Source organism: Syngnathus floridae, chromosome 1 (assembly GCF_059516105.1).
Source record: "Syngnathus floridae isolate MCC-2025c chromosome 1, RoL_Sflo_1.0, whole genome shotgun sequence".
Classification (NCBI taxonomy): Eukaryota; Metazoa; Chordata; class Actinopteri; order Syngnathiformes; family Syngnathidae; genus Syngnathus; species Syngnathus floridae.
This window is the reverse complement of record NC_142413.1, coordinates 13347449-13371056: the sequence shown is the minus strand read 5'-3', so window position 1 is coordinate 13371056 and position 23608 is coordinate 13347449. Positions and strand designations below refer to the sequence as shown.

At 40.6% G+C, this 23608-nt stretch overlaps 4 protein-coding genes across 9 annotated transcripts; 3 read left to right on the top strand and 1 right to left on the bottom strand.

Annotated features, from left to right (window-relative positions):
* The first annotated feature begins 1994 nt into the window (after positions 1-1994).
* Positions 1995-12572, top strand: acsl4a (acyl-CoA synthetase long chain family member 4a). Of its 3 annotated transcripts, XM_088374848.1 has the most exons (16): positions 1995-2153; positions 4811-4941; positions 5061-5297; positions 5395-5572; positions 5661-5770; positions 6316-6454; positions 7541-7691; positions 8696-8819; positions 8922-8993; positions 9068-9207; positions 9324-9496; positions 10352-10426; positions 10533-10721; positions 10801-10915; positions 11252-11409; positions 11500-12572. In XM_088374848.1, exons 3-16 carry the CDS (start codon positions 5070-5072, stop codon positions 11655-11657), a joined length of 2010 nt encoding a protein of 669 aa, XP_088230974.1. In that variant the 5' UTR covers positions 1995-2153; positions 4811-4941; positions 5061-5069; the 3' UTR covers positions 11658-12572. The 3 variants fall into 3 exon arrangements, with proteins under 3 accessions (XP_088230974.1, XP_088230955.1, XP_088230965.1); XM_088374829.1 differs by having other exon boundaries at positions 4811-5297; XM_088374839.1 differs by lacking the exon at positions 1995-2153 and adding an exon at positions 2888-2992 and having other exon boundaries at positions 4811-5297.
* Positions 12230-14231, bottom strand: nxt2 (nuclear transport factor 2-like export factor 2). Its single transcript, XM_088374873.1, has 4 exons — positions 14065-14231; positions 13845-13931; positions 13293-13437; positions 12230-12826 (listed from the first exon to the last, which is right to left on the bottom strand). Exons 1-4 carry the CDS (start codon positions 14077-14079, stop codon positions 12642-12644), a joined length of 432 nt encoding a protein of 143 aa, XP_088230999.1. The 5' UTR covers positions 14080-14231; the 3' UTR covers positions 12230-12641.
* Positions 14232-14448: 217 nt separating this feature from the next.
* psmd10 (proteasome 26S subunit, non-ATPase 10) lies at positions 14449-16526 on the top strand. The gene is made up of 5 exons (XM_088374863.1): positions 14449-14661; positions 14739-14837; positions 15164-15310; positions 15885-16051; positions 16190-16526. The coding sequence occupies exons 1-5, from the start codon at positions 14548-14550 to the stop codon at positions 16341-16343; spliced, it is 681 nt and encodes a 226-aa protein (XP_088230989.1). The 5' UTR covers positions 14449-14547; the 3' UTR covers positions 16344-16526.
* A 287-nt stretch (positions 16527-16813) lies between these two features.
* Positions 16814-23580, top strand: xiap (X-linked inhibitor of apoptosis). Of its 4 annotated transcripts, none has more exons than XM_088390553.1 (7): positions 16814-16958; positions 19199-19460; positions 19539-20097; positions 20762-20861; positions 20946-21024; positions 21959-21998; positions 22925-23580. In XM_088390553.1, exons 2-7 carry the CDS (start codon positions 19221-19223, stop codon positions 23116-23118), a joined length of 1212 nt encoding a protein of 403 aa, XP_088246679.1. In that variant the 5' UTR covers positions 16814-16958; positions 19199-19220; the 3' UTR covers positions 23119-23580. The 4 variants fall into 4 exon arrangements, with proteins under 4 accessions (XP_088246679.1, XP_088246670.1, XP_088246652.1 ...); XM_088390544.1 differs by having other exon boundaries at positions 19196-19460; XM_088390526.1 differs by lacking the exon at positions 16814-16958 and adding an exon at positions 16996-17148 and having other exon boundaries at positions 19196-19460.
* The last annotated feature ends 28 nt before the right edge of the window (positions 23581-23608 follow it).

The following is a 23608-nucleotide window of genomic DNA, read 5'->3' as shown; positions in this document are numbered from 1 at the left end:
TCTAGCGATTTGTGTTACGAAAGACAAATTAGGGGGCGGGCAGCCTTCCCATGTGCTCCCCAGAGGTAGCATGACTGCCATTAGGTACTGAGATGAGATCCTCAGACTCCTTGTGACACCATATGCTGGTGCCCTGGGTTTCAGGGGCCCAGGAGTTGGCAAATGCTTTAGTCCAGGCTTGGGAGGAGATCTCAGAAGACCATCCACCACCTCATCAAGAGCATGCCCAGGTGTTGTAGGGAGGTCATACACACTACTGATCCTCATTTTGACTTACATTAAAGCTGGATTAACCTGTAGTGTGTTTATCCACTTTAATTTGTGTGTGACTCAGAATCCAGGCCACCATTGATGAATAAATTTGATTTCCATTGATGATTTTAGTGTGCACATTCAACTTTGTACAGAACAAAGAACTCAATGAGAATATTTAATTCATTCAGATTTGGGATGTATGGTTTGAGTGTTCCCTTTATTTTTTTTAACGGTGTATGTATAGTCCCTGACAGACGTTCTGTCGCTTATACATGATGTAGAAACAAAAGCTCATATGAAAGCTAAAATTCTCCCGAATGAGATCGATTGATCGATAGATAGATAGATACGTTATTGTTCTCTGGGGGGAAATTCAGGTTCCCAGCAGCGTTCATACCACAGAGTGGGTATATAAAAGACATACTGATGACATGAGTGCAACTCAAAAAGGCTGCCATTCACAACGGCGCCACAAAGAAAACCAATAAGTGCAAAAGTTAAAAGTCATCAAAGCAACAAAGACAATAACAAAGGAAAAAAGTAACACCAGCTGGTGAGAGGCTTAAATATTATAAATGATCCCGAGGTCCACCACACAGCCCCCCTCAATACCTACAAGAACACCCCAAAACACACAAGAAAACCTCCACAAACCGGTGTAAGGGCAGTTTAGTTTAGCGGGCGAATCGCAGTCAACAGCCAACAGACCGTGGTTGTGAATTGTTAAAACATCACAAAACAGGCAAACGAGGTGGAACGTATGAAAATAAATTTGCTTTCACTGCAGAAATATGAATCATTTCATGAACACAATGTGTCACAACATTGGTGAATGAAGTTGTTGTGCTATTAGAGCCATAGTTAATATTTGTATGAATTCCATGAGCTTGAAAGACTGCATCCATGCGGTTCGACAATGACTCATACAATTTATTGATGAAGTGATCAGGAATAGCAAAGAATCCAGTCTTACATGCCTCCCAGAGTTCATCAAGATTTTAAGGGTGTGTCTTCCAAGCTTCCTCTTTAATTCTATCCCAAATATGTTCAATGATTTTCTTGTCTGATTTTCTGGGTGAATCTTGCATCCATTTGTAGGCACTGTGGTGTAATTCACCTTCTGCCACTTTTCCAGCATCTATCCGTTTAGCTGGCAATGCGCCTTGACAAATGCCACAAGGTTTTGTATCTGCCTTTTCTTTTTATTTATTATATATTTTATTACTCAATTATATTATTTATTGTTTTCTTTTTCTTTATATTTTTATTTTATATATATAGACACACCCTATAGACAGTTGGGGTAGGTATTGAAATACCCTGCAATTATATAGTTTATGGAGAAAAACAATTTAAAAGGGACATTCGACTTGCTGTCAAATCAGTCATATTTAAACTTGCGCAATGACGTCGGCATGCGGTCGCGGAGGAAAACTAAGTTTTGGGGGGAATTTTTAGCAGCATGGGTGATAATTAGAGGTATCAATGTTTATTATTTATGTCGTCGCTAACACACACTGGGCGATTATTAGAATATGGGCGATATTTAGAATAAATACGTTGTATCTATATATCTATATCTATATATATCTATATATATATAGATATATATGGTCTATAATAAAAATATAAATAAAATGAAAATGATAAATAAGATAGAGTTTGTGTGTGTGTGCTTGTGTGTGTGCGTGCGCGCGAATCAGACACTTACACATGCTCATATAATACTTGGGGTGTAGATGTTTGAGGGGGTTAAGTTTATTTCCCCTTCCCATTGGTCGAGAGAAATGGAATCAGATGACGTAGTAGTTCCGTGTTCCTGAGTCCTTCGAGGAGGTAACTGTCGGTCATTGTGAATGGAGACACGAGTCACGACTCGCCGGTTCCCGCTGTCAAAGGTAAGAATGGGTCCAGCATGGCAATTGATGGCTATCGCTCGCTGGCTGGCCATTAATCTTTATCCGTTTGTAGAATGAAGTGGCGGTTCATTTGAGAGGGAAGCGTAGAATAGCTTACAATCAAACTGTTCCTCGTCTCCGTTGTTTGGCGGGCATCAACGGTTGCTCAAAGCCGAGCTGGCACACTTGGACGAGCGGCGGCTTTTGTCCTCTTTTCTTCCGATTCTTTGAAAATAAACACAGGACCGATGTGTTCATATTTAACTACAAATAACGTGGGGTGAGTCTATGTTGTGGCGCAAGTGAACGGGAAATGTGGCAATGCTGAGACTGTGATTACTAAGGTCGCATCTTTGACGTAAAAAAATACATTGACTAATTCACTTGACAAATATTAGTCAGCCAATGTTCCGTAACGCAGTGACGTGTACACTTCAAGGCAGACCCAGTCGAGTCTTTTATGTCTCGTTTTAACTTCCGATCATAGTCATTATGCGATAGTTAAGGTACATTTTGTTACGGCTTCCGGAAGACAATTTATTTTGACACAATTTCATTAGCATCTTATCGCATTAAAAACTGTTTCGTAGTTTCCGGGTCATCACCTGAGAGGTCAATGAGGAGGAGAGCTTGACCTTCGCACGATGCGCTGCGTGCTGTGATTGGTTGGAAGACGCTCATCCTTCCCAAGTTCCTTGGCTGATTACATCTAGTAGACACTTTTGGGGGGGGGGGGGGGGGGGGGGTTAAGCCTGACGTGTCTTGCAGATGCTGATGAATGTTAGTCATTGTGTGGTTTTGCTCACAGTCATTCAGACTTTGACATCATTTTTTGAAAGGTCAGTCAACTCAATTCAACTTGATAGTCCTTTAAAAACAACCATCGCTGCATCTCTTGAGGATAAATAACTGGAAATTATGCTTGACGTTTCCTGGATCCTTTTGTACTGAATGTACTGTTTCCTCAAAATTGCCATAAAAAATATGAATAATTTTGTAAATGTAAAGAATGATTTTTTTATTAGTATTCCTTAAATAACTTATCGCACCGCTCTCAGATCCTTTAAGTCTTGAAGGGCACGGTATCTAAAAGCAATGCCTTAAATGGCATTAAATTTTCAAAACAATCTTTCAAAAGTCTAAAAGAATGTTAAAAGCTAAGTAGAGTTTTATTATTGTAATTAGTCTCAAACCTAAAAATAACGAATGCAGAAAATTACATTGACTCTTGTAGTAAGATTGCGCAATCACAATGTTGGAAACAATAAAACAGCAATGTAGTTTTAGTCATGATTCTTAACATCTGTGCGTCATATGCGTAATGTAGCAATTTAGGACTATGAGGGACTGTGGGGAGGTATGAAAGTTGGCCTTCAATGTCATTTCAAATTGTATCAAAAAATCATGAATCTAATTTCTATTAAGCTGTAGGAAGCCTATCTAGTATTTACAATTCATTTTTAGGTGTGATTTAAAAAAAATCTGATTTTGGTACTCGTGGTTGTAATGGATCGGATGTGCCGTACTCAAATTATATTCTCTTTTCAAATATCGAATCATTACGTGTCAGAAAAATTTGCATTTATTCAAATGCTTTATCCTTTGTTCATTATTCAAAATGTGTTAGCGCTCTCCTGTTCCTTGTTCTCATAGTTTGTCATTTACATAATGTAAAATCTAGGGCTTGTTTTATGATTTCACGACAGTCCTTGAAGGTTGAACACAACCAGTTTTGTGAGGCAGGTAGAACTTCAATTTGTTGCAATATGCAACAAAGGAAATGGTGCAAGAGAAATAATCTTTGGGAGTCAACCCTCCCAAAAATATTTATTCCAAATGTATGCTGATGAATGATGGCAGTTGTAGCACTTTTGGCCCTGCACCCGAATTATCCATCCATCCATCCATCTTCTTCCGCCAGACTTCCCTCTCCCCAGCCACTTCAAACTATGTGTGGAGGCAAGTCCGACTATGTCTAGTCGGACTTGCCTCCATGTAGTTTGGGCTCTGGTACAAGCCCTCTCGAGAGGGGCTCAACTCTCTTCCATCTCTGGAGTTACCCACAGTGAGAGGCGTTGAGCAGGTGTGGGCATACTTATTGACCCCCGGCTGGGCGCCTGCACATTGGGGTTCACCCTGGTGAATGAGAGGGTATCCTCCCTGCGCCTTCGGGTGGGGACGGGTCCTGACTGTTGTTTGTGCCTATGCACCGAACAGCAGCTCAGAGTACCCACCCTTTTTGGGGTCCTTAGAAGAAGTGCTGGAGAGCGCTCCTTCTGGGGACTTCAATGCTCACGTGGGCAATGACAGTGAGACCTGGAAGGGCGCGGTTGGGAGGAACGACCCCGCGGATCTGAACCCGAGCGGTGTTCTATTGTTGGACTTCTGTGCTTGGCACCAGAATTACAAGGAAATAAAGTTCCTTAGTTCCTGGTACAAAAAGTTCCTTTGCTCTTTGATTTTGTCTGCCATCAGAGAGCACCAGGGTGATGACAAAGACGCACTTTACAGAAACATCAAAGCTTAAAAGGTCTTGAATTATGCGCTGAAGTTCCCATATCTTGAAAGGGCATATTGACGCTTCTTGATTAGGTGTCAAATATAACGCTGCTTTTTGCTGCTTGCTTTTGTGACAGGCTTTTATGTTTTAATTTCAGTTCAATACCCTGGGATCTGAGGGACCCTGGACGTCGTGCCGTTGCTGGGCTTCATAGTTCCCCCCTAGCCTTTTAAGCATTTCCCTACCCAATTGAAGCATCCCTATCCCTCCCCCATCACATCCACCACGGTATGGCTTTCCAGTCAGATACTGTCCAGTCTGTCCTCCTTTTTCCAGTCCACCTTGTGGTGTGGCTCTACTCTGTCCTCTCCTTCCTACCATGGTACTACATCACCGGTGCCGGCCAGAGGAACGTCATGTCCAAGCGGGTCAAGGCTCGCTCCACTTCAGGATGCGCGGAGGGACCCTACCGCTCTGTGGACCACTTTGACACGCTGGCCAAGGAAGACCTGCCGGGCAAGAACACTCTAGATAAGTTGTTCGCATTCGCAGTGGAGCGCTTTGGAGATTCGCCGTGTCTTGGCACCAGAGAAGTGCTGAGTGAGGAAAACGAGATGCAGCCCAATGGGAAAATTTTTAAAAAAGTTAGTACATACGTCATTTATTCATTTGAGGCTAACCTTATTTGTTTTGTGTACAGTTTTTGATGACTAATGGCTTCGCTTTTGTGACTCCCGTTAGCTGATCCTTGGTGATTACAAATGGCTCTCCTACAACCAAATCGACTCACTCGCCAGTCAGTTTGGAAGCGGATTGACAGCCCTCGGACAGAAACCCAAAAGCACTATTGCAATCTTCTGCGAGACCAGAGCAGAATGGATGATAACTGCCCAAACATGCTTTAGGCATAATTTCCCATGTGCGTATTTACATTGTCTCTCCTGTGAATTGTGTCGAAAACACAGCGTATACATGTTCACTTAAAAAAAAAAATGTTTTCTCACTAGTGGTGACATTCTATGCAACCTTGGGAGAGGAGGCAATTGCATTTGGACTGAATGAAACTGGAGTTTCTCATCTTGTCACGAGTGTGGAACTGCTCGAGACAAAACTAAAAGTGAGTTTATCCCTCTGCATCATCATTACCATCCGCTTTGCCCCTTCTCAACTTGCTCTATACACTCCAAATAGTGGTTGTCCTAATAGACTATGAGTCTCAAATAATCACCACAAAAAATAAATATGAATTTCTTAATATTTAGTTTAGTTTTCACCCACAGAGTAAATTAAACAGGCCTATTTCCAACATTTGCAGTTGTACCGGCTTTTGTAGAAATAGCTTCCTCGCAAATACTATAAGCCCTAAATTAAATTAGGATGTTTAAAGCTAATAAAACAAGAAAATGTCAGGATGCTTTGCCCTCTCATGGTTTATTTCCATGCTTAAATTTCTGGTTGTTGGTAACAGCATTTCTCACCGTGTGTGTGTAATTTCTTGGGGATTCAGTTTACAAGTCTCTTTTTACTCTACACAAGCTCAGTCAAGCTCCTAGAGAAACTGTGGTGTCCTGTACATAGAGACATGAGCAGATTCAGAGCAAAAAAAAAAAAAATCTTGTATGAAAGGATTTTGACTCCCCATTTGTGCTCTTGTTTGTCCAGAATGTGCTTCCAAATATCCCCAAACTGAAACATATAATCTATGCGGACCAGAAGAAAGTGACCACAGCAGGCTACCCGGCAGGAATCTCTCTCCACAGTATGCAAGAAGTGCAAAATCTGGGCGCGCTGCCTGAAAATAGTGAGTGTTCTGTCACACCTTGACCATTTACAATACTGCGTCAAGAGAAATTCTCATACTCAGTTTGAATGTGTGAGGTGTCTTAGCAACTTCAAATTCTAGTTATTTGTGATTGTGCTTTGGAGCAGAAAACACTTAAACATCATTCGTGCACAGAACACTTTGAAGTATATTTTATTGATTGTCCACTTGAGTGTCTTTGATTTCCAATTGTTAATTTATTTATCGCTGGTCATTGTTACTTTATTCAGGTTCTCCGCCGTCCGTAATTTCAGAGTTCTTGCTTGTAAACATTTTCCGTTTTATTGACCTAATGAGAAGAACTCTAATAACCGTGGGTTAGCAGCAGCAATGTTTTGCAAAGGCTCCAATTTCTTTTGGATTCTGTGCCCTGTTTAGAGTTTCAACAGTCGTGCTTGGGGTTCATTCCAAGAGGTCATTTTTGGTCACTCTTGATCGTTGCATCCGATTCCAGTCGTCCTCAGTTTATCGGTTGCACCTTTTGCTAACTGTACACTTGTTAATTATAATCATAGTTTTTAACTTAAGGTTGTGTATCTACAACCAGATTTGTTTTTGTAAGTTAAAAGAGAGACAAAAGCAAGCATGGTCCATTTTTCACCTACAAGTTCAGTTTCTGAATATTTTGATCAGGAAAATGGAAAAAGCCCATTCATTTTGTAGAAATAATGAGATAACAAATGCCTTCAAAATGCTCACTGTTAATGTGGAATATGGCCACGCCCCCTCCCTTCATGTCTTAGTGGTCATTTGAGGGAGCGATTGCAATTTGTCCATTGGAAATGATTGTGAATACATCGCTTAAAATGTCAAAATAACGGGGATCAACCAGCTTCTAAATGTATGTAGACATCTCTACTTAGGCCCACTTCAACCTCTGAAAACCAGTTTGCCTTTCCATGGCTGACTCCCCAGGTGCCGTTTCTGTCACGTCTGTTTGTTTTCTTTCATAAATTACCATATTGTGTTTTGCACCGTAGGGAATGTGCACAAAGAAACGGTAAATAATGTAATTGTATTTTTTTTTTTTTATTATATATATAAAAGGATGTGTCTGTTTTGCAGTGGGAAAGGAACTTGTGAAGCCGGAGCCATCTGATTTGGCTGTGGTCATGTACACCAGCGGCTCCACTGGGCGCCCCAAAGGAGTCATGATTATCCACAGTAATTTGATTGCAGGAATGACAGGCCAATGTGAACGCATCCCTGGACTTGGGTATGTTCAAATATTTAAAAAACACGGCCTAAGGCAGGGGTCGGGAACCTTTTTGGCGGACAGAGCCATAAATGCCCATTTTTTAAAAATAATTTCCCGTGAGAGCCATACCATTAAAAAAAACACCGATAGGTTAAATACAATTAAATGCATGTATTTTAATTAAGACCAATGATTTTTTTAGTGTACTGGCTCGCGAGCCATAGTTTCCCGACCCCTGGCCTAAGGAGTTAAACCTTGAGCTGTAATGGTGAAATCTGGATGGGTTACTTTTGAATTGTTCTAACGAGCGAGTATAAACTACCAACTCGCTTCCCAAACTGGCTGCAAAGCTCGATATAAGCAGTTTTGCATGAGTTTGCAGGATAAAATTTGCATTTTGTGTTTCATTGAAACACCTTAAATAGCAAAATTGAAATTCAACCATAGTCCCAAAAATGTTTACTGGATGCATGCGTGCCTCCCATGACAAGTAATGCAGGTAGTTTAGAGTTCCAGGCTTGAGTAGCTGCTTACTGTATACTGCACCAACTAGCGCACCTGAACGATTTTACACGCTTCGATTCCAGGCGATTTGCTATCTAACGCGGTTTGGTCATGGACACCAATTTTCTTCGTCATAAATACCTTTTCAAGTAGTATTTTAAATGGATGATATAAGGACTGTGCAAAGCTAAATAGCTAAATGCCCATCACAGCTTTTACCATGTCACCACCATTTTTCATGAAGTTGTGGTTTTAGACCAGAAACAGTTACGGGCACTACTAGGCACTTTGATGGGTGGATTATTTGACGGGAGCGTTATTTCTTTTCTAGAAACAATATTAATCAGAACAGCATGTTGAGACTAGTTGGAGCGCATAGAACAAGACAATTTTGATTTGACTTTTTGTCATGGGCACTGCTTGCTCAGGGGTCACCAACTGTGCTTGAATATTTTCCAACCACAACACAAGATGTGGCCACACAGATCTCACCTCTTTTTATTTCTGTGCCTAAACAGGCCCAAGGATATTTACATCGGCTATCTGCCTCTGGCTCATGTGCTGGAGATGACTGCGGAGATCAGCTGTGTCACGTATGGGTGTCCGATAGGCTACTCGTCCCCCCACACGCTGTCTGATCAGGTAAATGTTCTGCTGGGTCTTCTTCTGTCATTTTGTGTGCTTGCTACACTTAGTCGTCATAGGCTCTATGCGGTGCGTTCATTTTGTTTCTTCTTCTTCTAGTCCTCAAAAATAAAAAGAGGAAGCAAGGGAGACTCCTCTGTGCTTAAACCCACACTGATGGCAGCTGTGCCGGTAAGAATCATGTTGGTTTTTGCTCTATTCCCCTGCTCTTAGCTCATCGTTTCTTCTTTTGCCCCACCAAATAGGAAATTTTGGATCGCATAAACAAGAACGTGATGAGCAAAGTGCAGGAGATGAGCTATGTTCAGAAGATGCTCTTCAACCTGGGCTACCAATACAAACTAAAGCAGATCAGGAGAGGCTACGACGCACCTCTCTGCAATGCGTAAGGAATTGTCTTGCAACAACTGTTTTCATGTTGCTACTCGCAAAGTACATGTAGAGTAACAGGTTGAACTTGATAAAATTATAAGGTGTGACACATACGTGTCCTTGTTGCAGCCTGTTGTTCAAAAAAGTGAAGAAGCTGCTGGGCGGGCGAGTGCGGTTGATGCTGTCGGGAGGAGCTCCTTTGTCCTCGGCCACACAGAGGTTCATGAATGTGTGCTTCTGCTGCCCTGTGGGCCAAGGCTATGGCCTCACTGAAACTTGTGGAGCAGGCACCATCACTGAGGGTAAGGCTATAATCGCACAACCACTGATCAGACTTTTTGTGTGTGTTTTGGCTCTGGACTTGCACACTTTTGCCTGGTAGAACAAAAGCAATCTATTGATATCTGTCTATTGATGTTCTTGCCAGTCAGCACAGATATTTTATCATGAAAGTAATACATACTGTCAGGATGGAGTGCACACAAAATGGTTACATTGCACAAAGAAATAACAAACGGACATTCAGCATATCTATACACAAATGTAAATCGAATGAATTAGGACGGAAGCAGCCTTTTTTTTTTTTCAGCCTCGTCTTTTTCCAATAGTGCTTCACAAGTTTTTTTTTTTTTGTCCATGTGAGCATAGATTTCGGCAAAACAATTGTGTATAGTGTAGTAGATCTTTTTGACCGCAGCGGATGTGGAGAGTTTGAAGACTAGCCAAAAAAATTGTCAAAGGAGGAAATCATTCTTTGCTTGAACACACACCAAAAAAAAGCAACCAGCAAGAAGTGTATCTTTCAGTGACAGTGTGTACCTCGCACATGATACGCACATGAGTCATTCTCTCAATCGGTTACGTGTAAAAGAAGAACTTGACCACTGAATCATTGTTTTCCCTTCCAAACGCTGTGGAACGTCAGAGAGAGACTGTTGACCTTGACTAGTCGACTGGAAATTCTGACAAAAAGGATACATCTGTTACAGTTTAACAAGGCTTGAAATGATAAAAATTAAGAACTTCAGTTTAGGAGCAGCTTTCTTGCTGTAGAGCTCCCCAGGTTAATCCCAGTGAACTGAAGCCAAGGTTTTATTAAACAATAAGAATAGGAAAATCCAATGATTCAACAATTGTTTTATTTTTCTGCCATACAGTTGCAGACATTAGCACCGGCCGTGTTGGGGCGCCACTTATTTGCTGTGAGCTCAGACTGCGGGACTGGGCTGAAGGTACGGCATGTCTGTTGAACAGACTTGTTGCCGCTTGTTGCACATTCCAGTGAAACATCCGTCTATTGCTGCCTTATTGGATGTCTCCATTTGCTACTTTAATTAGGCGGCTACACCAGCAAAGATAAGCCTAACCCTAGAGGCGAGATCCTGATTGGCGGCCCAAACGTGACCATGGGCTATTTCAAGTACGAGAGTAAGGATGAGGACTTTTTTGTGGACGAGAGTGGTCAAAGATGGTTTTGCACTGGTGATGTTGGTGAGGTGCACCCAGATGGCTGTCTACAAATAGTAGGTATGTATCATCACAAAAATGACTTTGGATTGACTTGCTTGTGTTAACTTTTTTTCTTTTTTTTTATATCCTTGTTCAGACCGTAAAAAAGATCTGGTCAAACTGCAAGCGGGCGAGTACGTTTCTCTCGGCAAGGTGGAGTCGGCCCTGAAGAACAGCTCCCTCATCGACAACATTTGTGTTTACGCAAACAGGTGTGTCACATGCAACCATTGCGAATGTGCCAACAAAGAGGATGAGAATTAGCTCCTGGCCAAGTTCAAGGCCCAAATGTTTCATTTGTAACAAAAGCCAAAATCAAGTGTGGCTGTTGCACAGGAAAGGCAACAAGGGGAAGGAAATTTTCCGTTTTAGTGAGGGCAAGTGACCAGAAGGTGGCAGCAGTCTTCATGAATCATTCAACTGATGCAGCTATAAAGTCTGGCTTGCATGAGTCATTGGCTCAAGAGTCACCCCCATTTCCAACTAACATATTTTGAATGCAGCGTGTATTCAATTAATTTCCCTGTCTTCCTTATCCTACCCATCAGTGACCAGAACTACGTGATCAGCTTTGTGGTTCCCAACCAGAAGCAGCTGATGCAACGAGCCAAGCAGAGGGGGCTGGATGCATCTTGGGAGGACATCTGCACCCATGATGACATGGAGAAAGAGGTCCTGAAGGAAATCAAGGAGGTTGCTGCTAAAAGTAGGAGCTCATAGTCTTAGGACGATTCTATCTCCATCTCTTTTACCTTTTTGACACAATGAAATTGAACCTGTCTTCTCATCCTTGTAGTTAAGCTCCAGCGCTTTGAAACTCCTGTGAAGGTCCATCTGAGCCCAGAGCCATGGACACCTGAGATGGGTCTTGTCACAGATGCATTCAAGCTAAAGCGCAAAGAGCTTAAGAACCACTATCGCCACCACATAGAGAGGATGTATGGTGGCAAATAAGTCGCACTCTTTCCCAGCCAAGAGGCTTTATTTCATCTTGGCCGCTCTTTTTTTCCTGTAGTTTCCCGTAAAGTGTGTGGGTTTCTTTGCTGTCTGTGTTCCAGACGGACTTAAAAAATGAAAGTGAGTTGAACACAGAAGATGCAGCTTTCGATCCACCTGTGCCACTGGTGTGTAGAAGTCAGATGGTTAAAGATGACCATGGGTGACTGCTTTTTTGGAAGGAACCCTTAAAAACTATCATTCCTCCACACATTGCTAATACTGTGCTGTCTGTGTTACAGTCATTGAACCATTACTGATAACGATACTCTTTTGTAGTTGGAGTACGGATGTTACTGTGCCTTCAGTCTGCAGCACTTGTCGTCAGTGGTTTTATGTGGCGTTTTGATCACAAATTGTTCAAAGTATCGACGGCCATGCGAAAAGTTTACATGAAGCGTTAGGTCATCAACACCCCCTATCCAGAGATATGCTTGACAACCTTTAATTTATTCTGGCTAATTTTATTCTTGCTATTTATGTCAATGCTGAAAAAGACCAAATGTCCAACCATAAATGACTCAGGAACACCAAGAGCAGATGTTTTATTTTGGGACAATGCCAAAAGGATTTTTGCTTGCACTTTCAGCACATGCTGAGCAGGTTACTTTGGTCACGATAAATAGCTAAAGACCATGCTTGGTGTCAGCACATGCTGAGCAGGTTACTTTGTTCACGATAAATGGCTAAAGACCATGCTTGGTGGCAGCAGCTACACCTTTAGCCTTTGTAAAGGGGAAACTGATCAAGTCAGTATCGTGTTTGTATGTATTTTCATGAACTTGTTTGTATACTGTACACAAACTACTCCATCCTAATCACAGGCCTTACTGTTAAAGCTATTCTTGACAATAAAACCCTTTTCATACTAAATGTGGATCTCATTCCCCCCCTTCCCATTACAAATCTAAATACATAAAAAAACAGTTTAGCTGAGGACAATCAGCTATTCCAGTCTTGAAAACGAAAACAGTCACTAGCAATCTTCCACACGGGTTGATCGTTGTTTGGAGACGCCTGAGCCGTTAAAAGAAAATTCTGGTTGAAGAAACGCTGCTTGTTCCCTTCAAACTTGACTGTTCCGCCGGTGACTACAAGTAGAGTCATCTGACCTTGAGTTGCTTGATCTGTGAGCCAAGGGAGACACAGGTGATATTTAAAACAGCTGATCCCCTTAAAAAAACAATAACACATTACTACAGGTAATCATTTTGTTTTATAGGGCTTTGCTAGATATGCAAAAAAGCTATTTACAACTTAAATACTCTAGCAACAAAATTTCTCTAGTAGAGAAAGAAAAAAGGTTTTTCTCTACTTTTCTCCTGCAACAAGGTAATTAAATATTTAATGATCCACTAGCCAGATTGTTCTTGTTTGGATTCTGAATGTGGGGGAAAATAAGATTCAGAAACAGTTGCGTGCTGGGGCGGAACTATTCTAGTAAGGGCCGATAAAAAAAAAAAAATTGAAATCATGTTAAAGAATACAGCTGTTTTATACTTTGATTTTTCTGTATAAAGCCCTCTGAGGAATCCATTTGGACACCCTCGGTCCACATTGTTTTGCTATTTGACCTCCTGGGACGTCACTAACCGTGAACTGGTTGACAATCCAGTGTTTGGACTTGGAACTCGCTAGAGGGCAGTGCCTCAAAGAACTCTCCCAGGGCAACTAGTCCGGACACAGTGTTTCCGTTCCACACCAAGGTTGCCTTATCCAGGTAGAGTCTGGTGAGGTTCTGAGAAACAAGTAGTGAGACGTCAGAAAGCCGTACAGTAATGTGATTGTATGACAGGAAAGCACCCAGTGGTATACAGACAATGTAAGGACAAATAGCTTAGACAATCTCTTGGACTGTTCTGAGCTCAGAGTTTGATTCAAGCGTTGCATCCTAACCCTAAAGTGGATGTCCGAACACACCGGTAGCGCATCCCCCCCGCCCCCGTATGTCCGAACACACCGGTACAACCCCCCCCCAAAGAGGAGTTCGGTGAATGCACATATGAACCTAATGGGGTTCGCTACCTCCAAAAAGGTTAAGAACCACTGTTCTAAAATAATTCCAGGATGTCGAAAGAGAGCTGGTTTGAGAATAAACATCACTCCAATTTACATTGTCATTGAACCAATTGAACAGCCACTCACCCTTCTTTTCTTATCCATGCAGTCATAGTATATGTTGACGAACTCCTCCGAATACCTGCAAGACTGGTCCACATGAGTCCTGAAATCCTGCAGGATGGGGAAACGGTTTGCAAACAAATTAGTGTTATTGTTCATTAACACGTGCAAGTCTAATACTACGAGCAAGAGGCTAACTACATTGCCCTGCCGGTTGCCTAAAAAAGTTTCATTAGTAGCTTACCAGCATCGCTGCCATGAGCAAAAAAATGTCTGCTATATCTCGGAATGAAATAAAAGCGTTAGCAAGAGATGTATAACGCAGCAATGTTCGCTGTATTATTTCAAATTGCTTGATTTAACGATTGCTTGGCCGTGGCATTGACGCTTATTTACTTCCTGCAAACGTAGCTCGAACTACCAAAATAAAACACAGATGTGGGTCACATGCAATGCAGTTACCAAGTAGTATTGTTCTAGGCTTTTTTTTAATCCACATGTTACTTATGTTTATCTGTAGTTGTATATGCATCTAAAATATACAGCATTTCAGTGTAACACCTTGGACAGATCTCGCCTTAGATTTTATTGTGACGAGTTCATGAGTTGTATGCGGAAGTAGAAGTTATCATTTCCTGAGTCATTCACCCGTGGTTCAAACTCGGCAGCGTACGCATATGCACAAGTTATTATTTTCCGAATACATTTCGACACAATATATTTAAGAATGGAAGGGTCTGTCTCAAACGTTGACGTGTGTAATTTGGCATATTTGGGCCAGTTTGAGAAATTAAAAGAGTGCATTACATCTGATAAAACCCTTGCCTGCAAAACGGACCAGGTAAAAATGTGTTTTATTTGACGTGATAATAGAATAGCAGTCTAAATGTTCAATTTTGCACGTTTCTCTTGTTTCAGGATCACAGAACGGCCTTGCACTGGGCTTGTTCGGCTGGCCATTTCAACATTGTTTCTTTTCTGCTTGACCTGGGAGTGGAAGTGAACATGCAAGATGATGTATGAATTAAAACACAGTACTGTACATTTAGATAAAATAATTACTCTTCCTACCGTTCTACTGTTGTCCACTAAAAGAAAATTGTTTTAGGCTGACTGCATACTAGAAAGACGACAGGATACAGATCCTCTTTTACATACAAAATAACAACAACGTACTCAAGTATATATAAATGTGTTGACTATTGGCTGGAAAGTAGTAAAATAACATAAATAAAAAGTGACGCAAACGCATCAAAAGGGTTAAAATAGGTAAAAAGCCATGGAAATATTGATTGTCGAATGGAAGAACTCAAAACGACAGCCCTTGTTGATGTTATTTCCAGGCTGCATGGACCCCTCTTCACATTGCATCATCTGCAGGTAGAGAAGACATTGTCAGAGCACTAATAGCCAAAGGCGCTCAGCTAAATTCTGTAAATCAAAATGGATGCACTCCTCTTCATTATGCCGCCTCCAAGGACAGATATGAGGTAAATATCTAACTTTCTTAACTCTCCCTCCCGCTCTCTCCCTCTCCTCCCCTCCCTCTGACCTTCTCCCCCCATCATTCTCTCTCTCTCTATCTCTCTCTTTCTTTCCCCCTTTTTCACTCTGTGTGTGAGTAGAAATCAAATGTAATTACAAATCACAAGTTATGGAAAATGATGCAGTAGATATTGTGGTAGATGTATGGAGGGATGGAATATATTCAAAAAGTGGGGAAAAAAATGCACGCAATTCCATTAACGTAGTGATAGCCGGTAACATTACGTACATACTTTATTTGCTTCGCTGGGCCACAAAAAAATTATTGACAGCCGTAATGAAAACTGCATTTCTTTTCTTCAGATCGTATCCTCTGATGAATAGTAGTGAAAGTCATTTACATACTATGAGAAATCTTGAACTCGTATTTATCTCTATTGTATATACTATACTCAAACAGTATAAGCGAATGGATATTGAGATATAACTTGGAACCACTTTGGCAGTCTAAAGGAACACGCCATGTGAACAAAGTGGAAAATCAAAGCGAAGTAGGCTTATTTCAGTCCTCTTTCCTAGATTGCCTTGCTCTTGCTTGAAAATGGAGCCGATCCTAATGCCACAGACAAACTTGATTCCACTCCACTTCATAGAGCCTCCGCCAAGGGCAACTATCGCCTGATCCAGCTGCTTCTCAAACAGAGTGCCTCGACCAACATCCAGGACTCGCAGGGCAACACAGCACTGTATGTTTGGAGCAACACTTGTCCTACCACTGAACCATAAAAGCATGATCTCAACTACTTGAATCAAGCAATGTGGAAGTGTTAAATGACAAAAGGTGTATTTATATTTGTAACTATTTTGCCATTTTGTTGAACCAGCCACCTGGCGTGCGATGAGGAGCGTGTTGAAGCAGCAAAGCTGTTGGTGGAACACGGAGCCAGCATTTACATTGAAAACAAGGAGGAGAAAACACCTCTCCAAATGGCCAAGGGCAGTCTCGGCAACGTACTTCGTCGAATTGTGGAAGGATGATGCGTTGCCAACCTAAAGGTGCATTTTCAGCTTCACCCAGACCTGAGACAAGTTTGGCTTCCTCAGCGGCACAGATGGTAACATATCTGACCAAAAACACTGAAATGCACTGGCCCAAACGACAGACCACTCTTTGACATTTGATGTATTGCAAATTGCGTAATAAAATCAGTGTTAAGCTTCTTTATTTTGTGTGTTTTCTTTTGTGTACTCTGTTGCACATCCACTGCAATCTTGGTGGATGAAACCAGAGCGAGTCACCGTCTCATTCGCTTTTGTGTGGTGTGGGTCCACAAAATTTCAGTGAACGTTAACTGTTTATTCCACTCAGCGGCACAGTCTACAGCAGAAGATTCGTTTGAACGAATGTTTTGAGTGAACTGATTTTGAGTTTTGAGTGAACTGATTCTAAAGATTCAGTTCACTTAAAAGAACTGGAATGCACATCACTATTGTGTCACGTGGGATGCGCAGAAGTGGAGCGCACCAGTCAACCTTTTGAGTAAGTACTTCCTGAAAAGGTCGCGTCATCCGATACACCTCTTTCATGTCACTTCTGGTTAAAAGAACTCAGTGAAGTTGTTGTTGGATTAAAGCGTGACGAACGGGACAAAGGTAAAACTTATTTTCTTGATCTCTAACAAACAAAAGTCATACCAAGCATATGTAGAATAGCTCGGGCTAGCATGTTACTGCTAGCACGAAGCTGTGAATGCAAAATGAGAGTCCTGTCAGTATTATGCCTGCGTGTGATATCTTATGTTTATGACTTCCCCAGCGTGACTTCCAGCTTGCTCAAAACCGCGTGAGTCGTTTCAGACGCTGTGGTTGGAATTTGTAATAACGCTTGTCTATGGAATGGAATATGTGAAGCCAGCAAATATTGACTTTACCCTTGTTTTGTTTTTTTTCCCCACGCAGTTGCAGTTACTTGGTGATTTAGTTTTGAATGTGGAGTTCAAAGAGCAAAGACTGCTTATCGATTATTGTCTGTTACTGCTAGATGTACGCTCGCATCAGTTAAAAGTAAGCTCTAACATCAAGTTTGAAATGCGTGTAATAAAACAACATTCTTTACCTCCTGCCAATTATAAAATATAAAATAATGCAGTGCAGTTGAATATCACTCAAAACTACAACAGCAATCATCTACAATGCTTTTCTAGTATGTTCGAATAAGAATTTGAGAATAATTGTCCCAAAAAATTGTACATGTAAAGCTCTTTGAAACTGCTTGTGATTTAGGGCTATACGAATAAACTTGACTTGACTCGACATGCATATCAAACTTGATAAGTCGAGTTAAATATTATTGGTCTGTGTTGACAGGGTTTGTGTTGCTAAGTGCTCCACCCTGTTCTCACGCGTGTATGAGTCTGAAGACAAACTTGTCTCATTCAGCCGTGCCCATCACACACACCCAACACGCACACACACGCTATGTCCCAACTTAACTTGGACAGGTTGTAATAATATGATAACCACGAGTAGGTAAAAAAAAAAACACATTATTTTATTATTTTCCTTTGAGCCCAATCTATTTTAAATGACAAATAGAAAATTTGATTAATTGGTAATGAAAAGTTTTTTTGAGCTGAAAGTACTTTTGCTTCACCTTGGTGCTTTTTTTGAGTAAACTATTTTCAGTTTTCACTTTCAAGATTAGAGATCTTGCTACTTTTTCTGAATAAACTATTTTCAGTTTTCACTTGCATTTAGTTTTCAAGATTTGAGGTCTCATTTTTTTTCATGTTCAACTCTTTTTCAAAACTATTTTCAACTCGAAAAAGCTTTTCGTATTTTTATTTTGAATTCGACATGACAATTGACAATTGTTTTATTTTTCAACATTCAAGCTCAACACGTTTCTTTTCAGTTTCAAGTTTTATTTTTTCAAGTACGTGTTTTGATTTTTCAAGTACAAAACGTTTGACCCAATCTACCCCAGTAGAACTCGCACCGGACTATAAATTATGTTAACCACCTGACAAATTCTGAAAATATTATGACGGCAAAAGGAAGAAACGACACCACCCAGCGTTGAGAAGATGAATTTGACATAATACGATCCTCATAATTCTCTCTCGCTCTCGTTCTCACTCTCGCTCTCGCTCTCTCTCTCTCTCGCTCTCTCTCGCTTTCTCTCGCTCTCTCGCTTGCTCTCTCGCTCTCTCTCGTGACCTCTCGGGTAGCCCCCCATGCTACAGTGCCCAACTGCCCATGATGCATTGCCGTTTCTAGTGGTGAAAACATAACACTTAAAACATAGAGCAGGTCTGTCACGTAAAAATGCATTATGGATGGATGGAGAATTTACCAGTATATTTTCAGATATAAGTCGCTCTTGAGGCAAACCCTGTCAAAACATGTAAAAATAGTGTGACATGTCGGCTCAATATGGTACATGCATGAAATACGGACATGTGGAGCTGCCAATATGGAATAAAAACAGACTGGCAAATAACCCATACTGCATTGCCCAACTGCCCATTACTTTGCTGTTTCTAGTGGCTGGGATTGAATGAGTTGAGTCAAATGCTGTTTCTTTCCCAAAGAACATTTTCTTTTGGACAGACACATGACACATTTGAAAAATGGCACTCGAGAGGAAAGGTTGAAAATCAACATTCAAGCCATTTTGTTTGTGTTCTCAATGTGTTCTCAATTGCTCTGCCTTGGCCTCGTGACAAGAAGGTTAGCTTACTTAAGGTACAGTTGTAGCTATTGCCACCGGAAGTACATAGATGGTGAAAATGTCTAGTCGGCTTCAAGTCATACAGAAGATGTCTGACTTTTTCTGGTCTCTCTACACCCCCATCCCCTCCCCACCCACTCTCTCTTCTACTCCAAAGTAGCAATCCCCTGTTTGCTGCTATCATGTCAGACCTCGGAGAAGATGGTGTACTCGAGACCGATTGCATGGTCGACTACTCCCAAATGAGCGACCGTCTCCACTCATTCTATGGCTCCACTCTGGCAGACCAGGTGCCCGCAGAGCGACTGGCCCGGGCTGGATTCTACTACACTGGTCCTGCCGATCGGGTTCGCTGTTTCAGCTGCAGGATGAATGTGGAAAACTGGTGCCGGGGAGACATACCCGTAGAGAGGCATAAGGAGGTAAGATGGCATGGAAATGGGGGACACATCCTTCTTATGATCTGTGTCATCATATACTGCATTTGAACTCAATTTTAGGTTTCCCCATTGTGCAAGTTTCTCAGCTGCACCCATCGCACCAATTTCCAGCACAGTACACAGCTAACGGGCTCCAGATACAACGAAGACGACGAAGACATGGAATATCGTTTGAGAACAGGGGAGGTGGTTGATGAGTCCACCTACCCAATGGTCCCTCATATGAGGAGGGAAGAGGCCAGACGTCAGACTTTTTCCACTTGGCCAGCCACTGCTCCTGTGACACCCAGTGATCTGGCGCAAGCTGGCCTTTACTACCTGGGCCAAGGTGACCGGGTTCAGTGTTTTTGCTGCGGTGGCATGCTTGGTGGTTGGGAAGCTGGAGACGCGGCCTGGGGTGAACACAGCAAACATTTTCCCACCTGCTTCTTCATCCTCGGCCATGACGTGGGAAACATCCCATCCGAGGGGGGCACGGGACTGGAGAATCCTCGCAGTGCACCTCAAGTCAACACTTACATCTCTATGGGGAGTTTCCAAGAGAGGCTGCGCAGCTTTGCAGGGATTCAGCACCCAATAGATCATGATCGACTAGCAAGGGCTGGCTTCTACAGCACAGGTATGGCAGTAATTAACACGTGCAATGCAACCTCCTCAGTTCAACATTTGAAGTTAATCACAAATGCGAGTCTTTACGGAGAAAAAATGAAAATAGTTTCTACGAGAACAATAGGGTCCTTGCAGCGTTCGCAGCTCATGCTCAGGCCCTAATAATCATAATTGTATTTTTCCATAATAGTCTAGCACCACTGTGCAACACAAATTAATAATACAGCAAATTACTCATGCTTCTAAGACGCTTTGCAGACAAGCAATCAAGAGGGAACAACTGGAATGAAGAATTGTAAAATTAGTGTAGGTACTGTATTTTCCCTTGCTGTTGATGTAATTGACTTCAATTAAGTTTTTTTTGGTTATTAAGCCTTTCCTGTTTGCCTCCACTGATACCCTTCTGTTCTAGTAGTAGCGTCACACACACGCACGCATACACGCATGCACGCAAAAAAAGCACGCGCAAAAACACAAACACACAAACCCAAATACATTTGTGGAGTTAATCCGAGATGCTTATGATCTGAAGGATGGTGGTTTGAATTTGTAGTTTGCTCCACTGGGTTCCTTTTGGAAGTTCCACTGGATCAACATTCAGTGTAATGAGGTTCTGAATTTACTCTTATGCCTGAATATCATTTGTTCTTGTGTGTGTGCATGCATACGTGCAGGGGAAAGAGACATGGTGATGTGTTTTCATTGTGGTGGCGGATTAAAAGGCTGGGAGCCTGATGAAGACCCATGGGAAGAGCATGCCAAAAGTTATCCTGGGTAACAAGAACAACAGCAATTCCAACATGCATGCATTTTACTTTGTGTTCAAAGTCGGTGAATGCCATTCCATTCCTCAACTAGATGCAGCTTCTTGTTAGCAGAGAAAGGACAAGAATTTATCAACACCATCCAGCTGCAAGGTCCTCAACAAAACAAAGAAGTGAGCCTACAATATGTGCAACATACATGTTTTTGTTAATATTACAGTTGTTGTTTTCAAAGTGATGACAGTTAGGCTATAGAATTTATTATTTCTGTTATTGTTTCAGAAGATGTGAATCAATATGAGCGCAATCTGTGTACCTGAATCAGGATTATAATAGTTTGGAATTTTTCACCATAGTTTGTTCTTATTTTGAAAACTTTTGTTTTTCAAATTCATTTGTTTTTTTAATTTGTTTGTTAGAGCAGGTCATTATGTAGTCTTTATTCGTTTCTATTTTCAAATTACTTAGTTTTGGTGTAGTTTTTGCTAGTTTTAGTATTTGAATATTATTTTGTATATATAGTATATATATGGAGTATTTGAGTGCAAGGTAAAAGAAGTCACTAAGTATTGTTTGATAAAGTAAGGTTATCTAAAATTTTAAAATGACTGACATTTCTGTACTTATTATGGATGTCAGCAATACTGACAATCAAAACATTTTAAATTAACCGAAAAAGCTCATTTTTAACAAAGTTGCTTTCTGTTAATTTTACAAATGTAAGATGGAGTTTCAATTGTTTTTTTTTTTAGAACCTTTTAGTTTTTATTTTATTTCATTAAAAAAAAAGGTAATTTATGATTTAATTTTTATTTCTTCAATTTGAGTTATTTTTAGATTACTGGTATATTCTCTTAGGTTCCCCCATAAATGTTTTTTCTTAACCACACAGAATCTTGAAGTGTTTTTTAATGTTGAACTTGTTACACTATTTGGCTAATCTTTATGCAACTCTGAGAATGGGTGCAACCTTTGCACACACTTATTATTATATTACTACATTGTACCTGAAAAGAAGTAGCAACAGTTTTATGTCAAGTTAATCTGGTCAATCTCGTTATTGAGTTTTGAAAAATCTTTTCTAACTGTGCACGTGTTTGTTTTCAGACCTCAAGTCATCAGAATGGATTTTCAGCATACAAAAATGGTAAATATGTACATTTGTGGACTAGACTCCCTCCCACAACTGATTGCAGCTTTTCTCTTTCACGTCACTTTTTTGAGCTATAGGATCCATGTTTTCTTAAATCATGAAATAAATGTGCATATGTGTGTAAAACCAAATAGAACTTGCAACGGTATGCCTGTGGTTTAAAGATTAAGAAAAAATCCAGTATTAATCCTTTTAATACTTTTTATGCTTGCTCTCTGTTTGCAGATGTTGATTGTACTGAGTTGTTGGGACTCGGGAAATGCACACACATTTCACCGTGTTGTCTCAAATGTGACAAACAAGTTACCTTGTAGATGAGTCCAATCGGAATAATTTGGCAGGTCTTACTAAAGATCGTCAGTGTAATTTTGCTGGAATAATTTGGCAGGTCTCACTACAGATCGTCTTTGGAATTTTGCTAACTTGTAGACAAAAATCTGACATGGTGGGAAAAAAACCACCACTTTTGCAATCAGGATGCCAATTTTAGTTTTAATCAGAATAAATCTCTATTTGTTTCCATTATATCTATTATCTCCGTGTTTTTTTAGCAGTACTATACATCACAAATGTTTTCTAACATTAATAATGGTGTTGTGCTGTACAGTTATTGTGCAATAATCAGTAAAATGAAATATAACTTCAAAATACAAGACTATACGCAAGTGAACCAAAGTCCCTCCCCAGTATCGTTGTAACAATCAGTAAATGACAACAATGCTTTCAAAAGGACTGTAAATTAAGAATGGAATTGGAAACTGCTAAAATTCACATTACTTACTTGAATCCTGTCGGAGGAAAAAAACACTGTGATGTAATTTTGCCTCTAGCCCTGTAGGTGTATTTATATACCACAAAGAAATAAAACATGTGTGCACTCATGTTGTGGTGATGAGTAAACTTTTTTTTTTGTCTTTCAGATGATGACCCATTGGAAACACTACGGAAACTGCAGAGGGAAAAACAGTGCAAAGTGTGTATGGATCGAGATACTTGTGTCGTTTTCATTCCGTGCGGTCATCTGGCCACCTGTGAGGAATGTTCACAGGCGCTTATTAAGTGTCCAATTTGTTGCGGAGCCATTACGCAGAAAGTAAAAACTTACATCGCTTGAGAAATATTTAGTTTTGCCGATCAAGCTTTCTGTGCTGCGTTCTTACAATCCCTGACTGTGTTTTAATGTTAAGTGTAGATAGCCTGTAATATTGCAAAAGACGGTACAACAACAAATAGTGGCTATTGAAAAGCGAATCAAGAGTATATTTTAAAATATTTTTAAATTGGGGGATAATTAGTAATAATATTTTTTCCCCCACGTTCCATTCCAGAGGTGCCTTTGACTGCTTTTCATTTGGTGTGTTTAGAACAGCTCAAATTGACCTAATGACTTACTATATTTATCTTGACTTTGTGTGATTTTTTTAAATAAATACTTTTACGTTTATTTATCACCCCATGGCTATTTCTGTTTAAATAGACTATAACTAATGTAAGTAATCAATCCCTAAAAACTATCTTCAATTATCTGTATTTGAATAAGTTTCAGCAATAAAAAATGTACTAATTGGTCATGAAATATGCTGTGATGCCTATTTATACACAAG

Bases quoted from the DNA above. Each gene is read 5' to 3' on its own strand.
- nxt2 (XM_088374873.1), bottom strand. The intron at 13,438-13,844 runs GTGAGTGGCTGT...CTTGTTTCTCAG, and splicing joins GCATGGATAAGAAAAGAAGG to AACCTCACCAGACTCTACCT. The intron at 12,827-13,292 runs GTTAGTGACGTC...CTTGGCTCACAG, and splicing joins GGATTGTCAACCAGTTCACG to ATCAAGCAACTCAAGGTCAG.
- xiap (XM_088390526.1), top strand. From the start codon at position 17,030: ATGTTACTGCTAGCACGAAGCTGTGAATGCAAAATGAGAGTCCTGTCA. The intron at 19,461-19,538 runs GTAAGATGGCAT...ACTCAATTTTAG, and splicing joins CCGTAGAGAGGCATAAGGAG to GTTTCCCCATTGTGCAAGTT. The intron at 21,999-22,924 runs GTAAATATGTAC...TTTGTCTTTCAG, and splicing joins ATTTTCAGCATACAAAAATG to ATGATGACCCATTGGAAACA.
- psmd10 (XM_088374863.1), top strand. From the start codon at position 14,548: ATGGAAGGGTCTGTCTCAAACGTTGACGTGTGTAATTTGGCATATTTG. The intron at 14,838-15,163 runs GTATGAATTAAA...TGTTATTTCCAG, and splicing joins AAGTGAACATGCAAGATGAT to GCTGCATGGACCCCTCTTCA. The intron at 15,311-15,884 runs GTAAATATCTAA...CCTCTTTCCTAG, and splicing joins CCTCCAAGGACAGATATGAG to ATTGCCTTGCTCTTGCTTGA.
- acsl4a (XM_088374829.1), top strand. From the start codon at position 4,944: ATGGCTTTCCAGTCAGATACTGTCCAGTCTGTCCTCCTTTTTCCAGTC. The intron at 10,427-10,532 runs GTACGGCATGTC...TACTTTAATTAG, and splicing joins ACTGCGGGACTGGGCTGAAG to GCGGCTACACCAGCAAAGAT. The intron at 11,410-11,499 runs GTAGGAGCTCAT...TCATCCTTGTAG, and splicing joins CAAGGAGGTTGCTGCTAAAA to TTAAGCTCCAGCGCTTTGAA.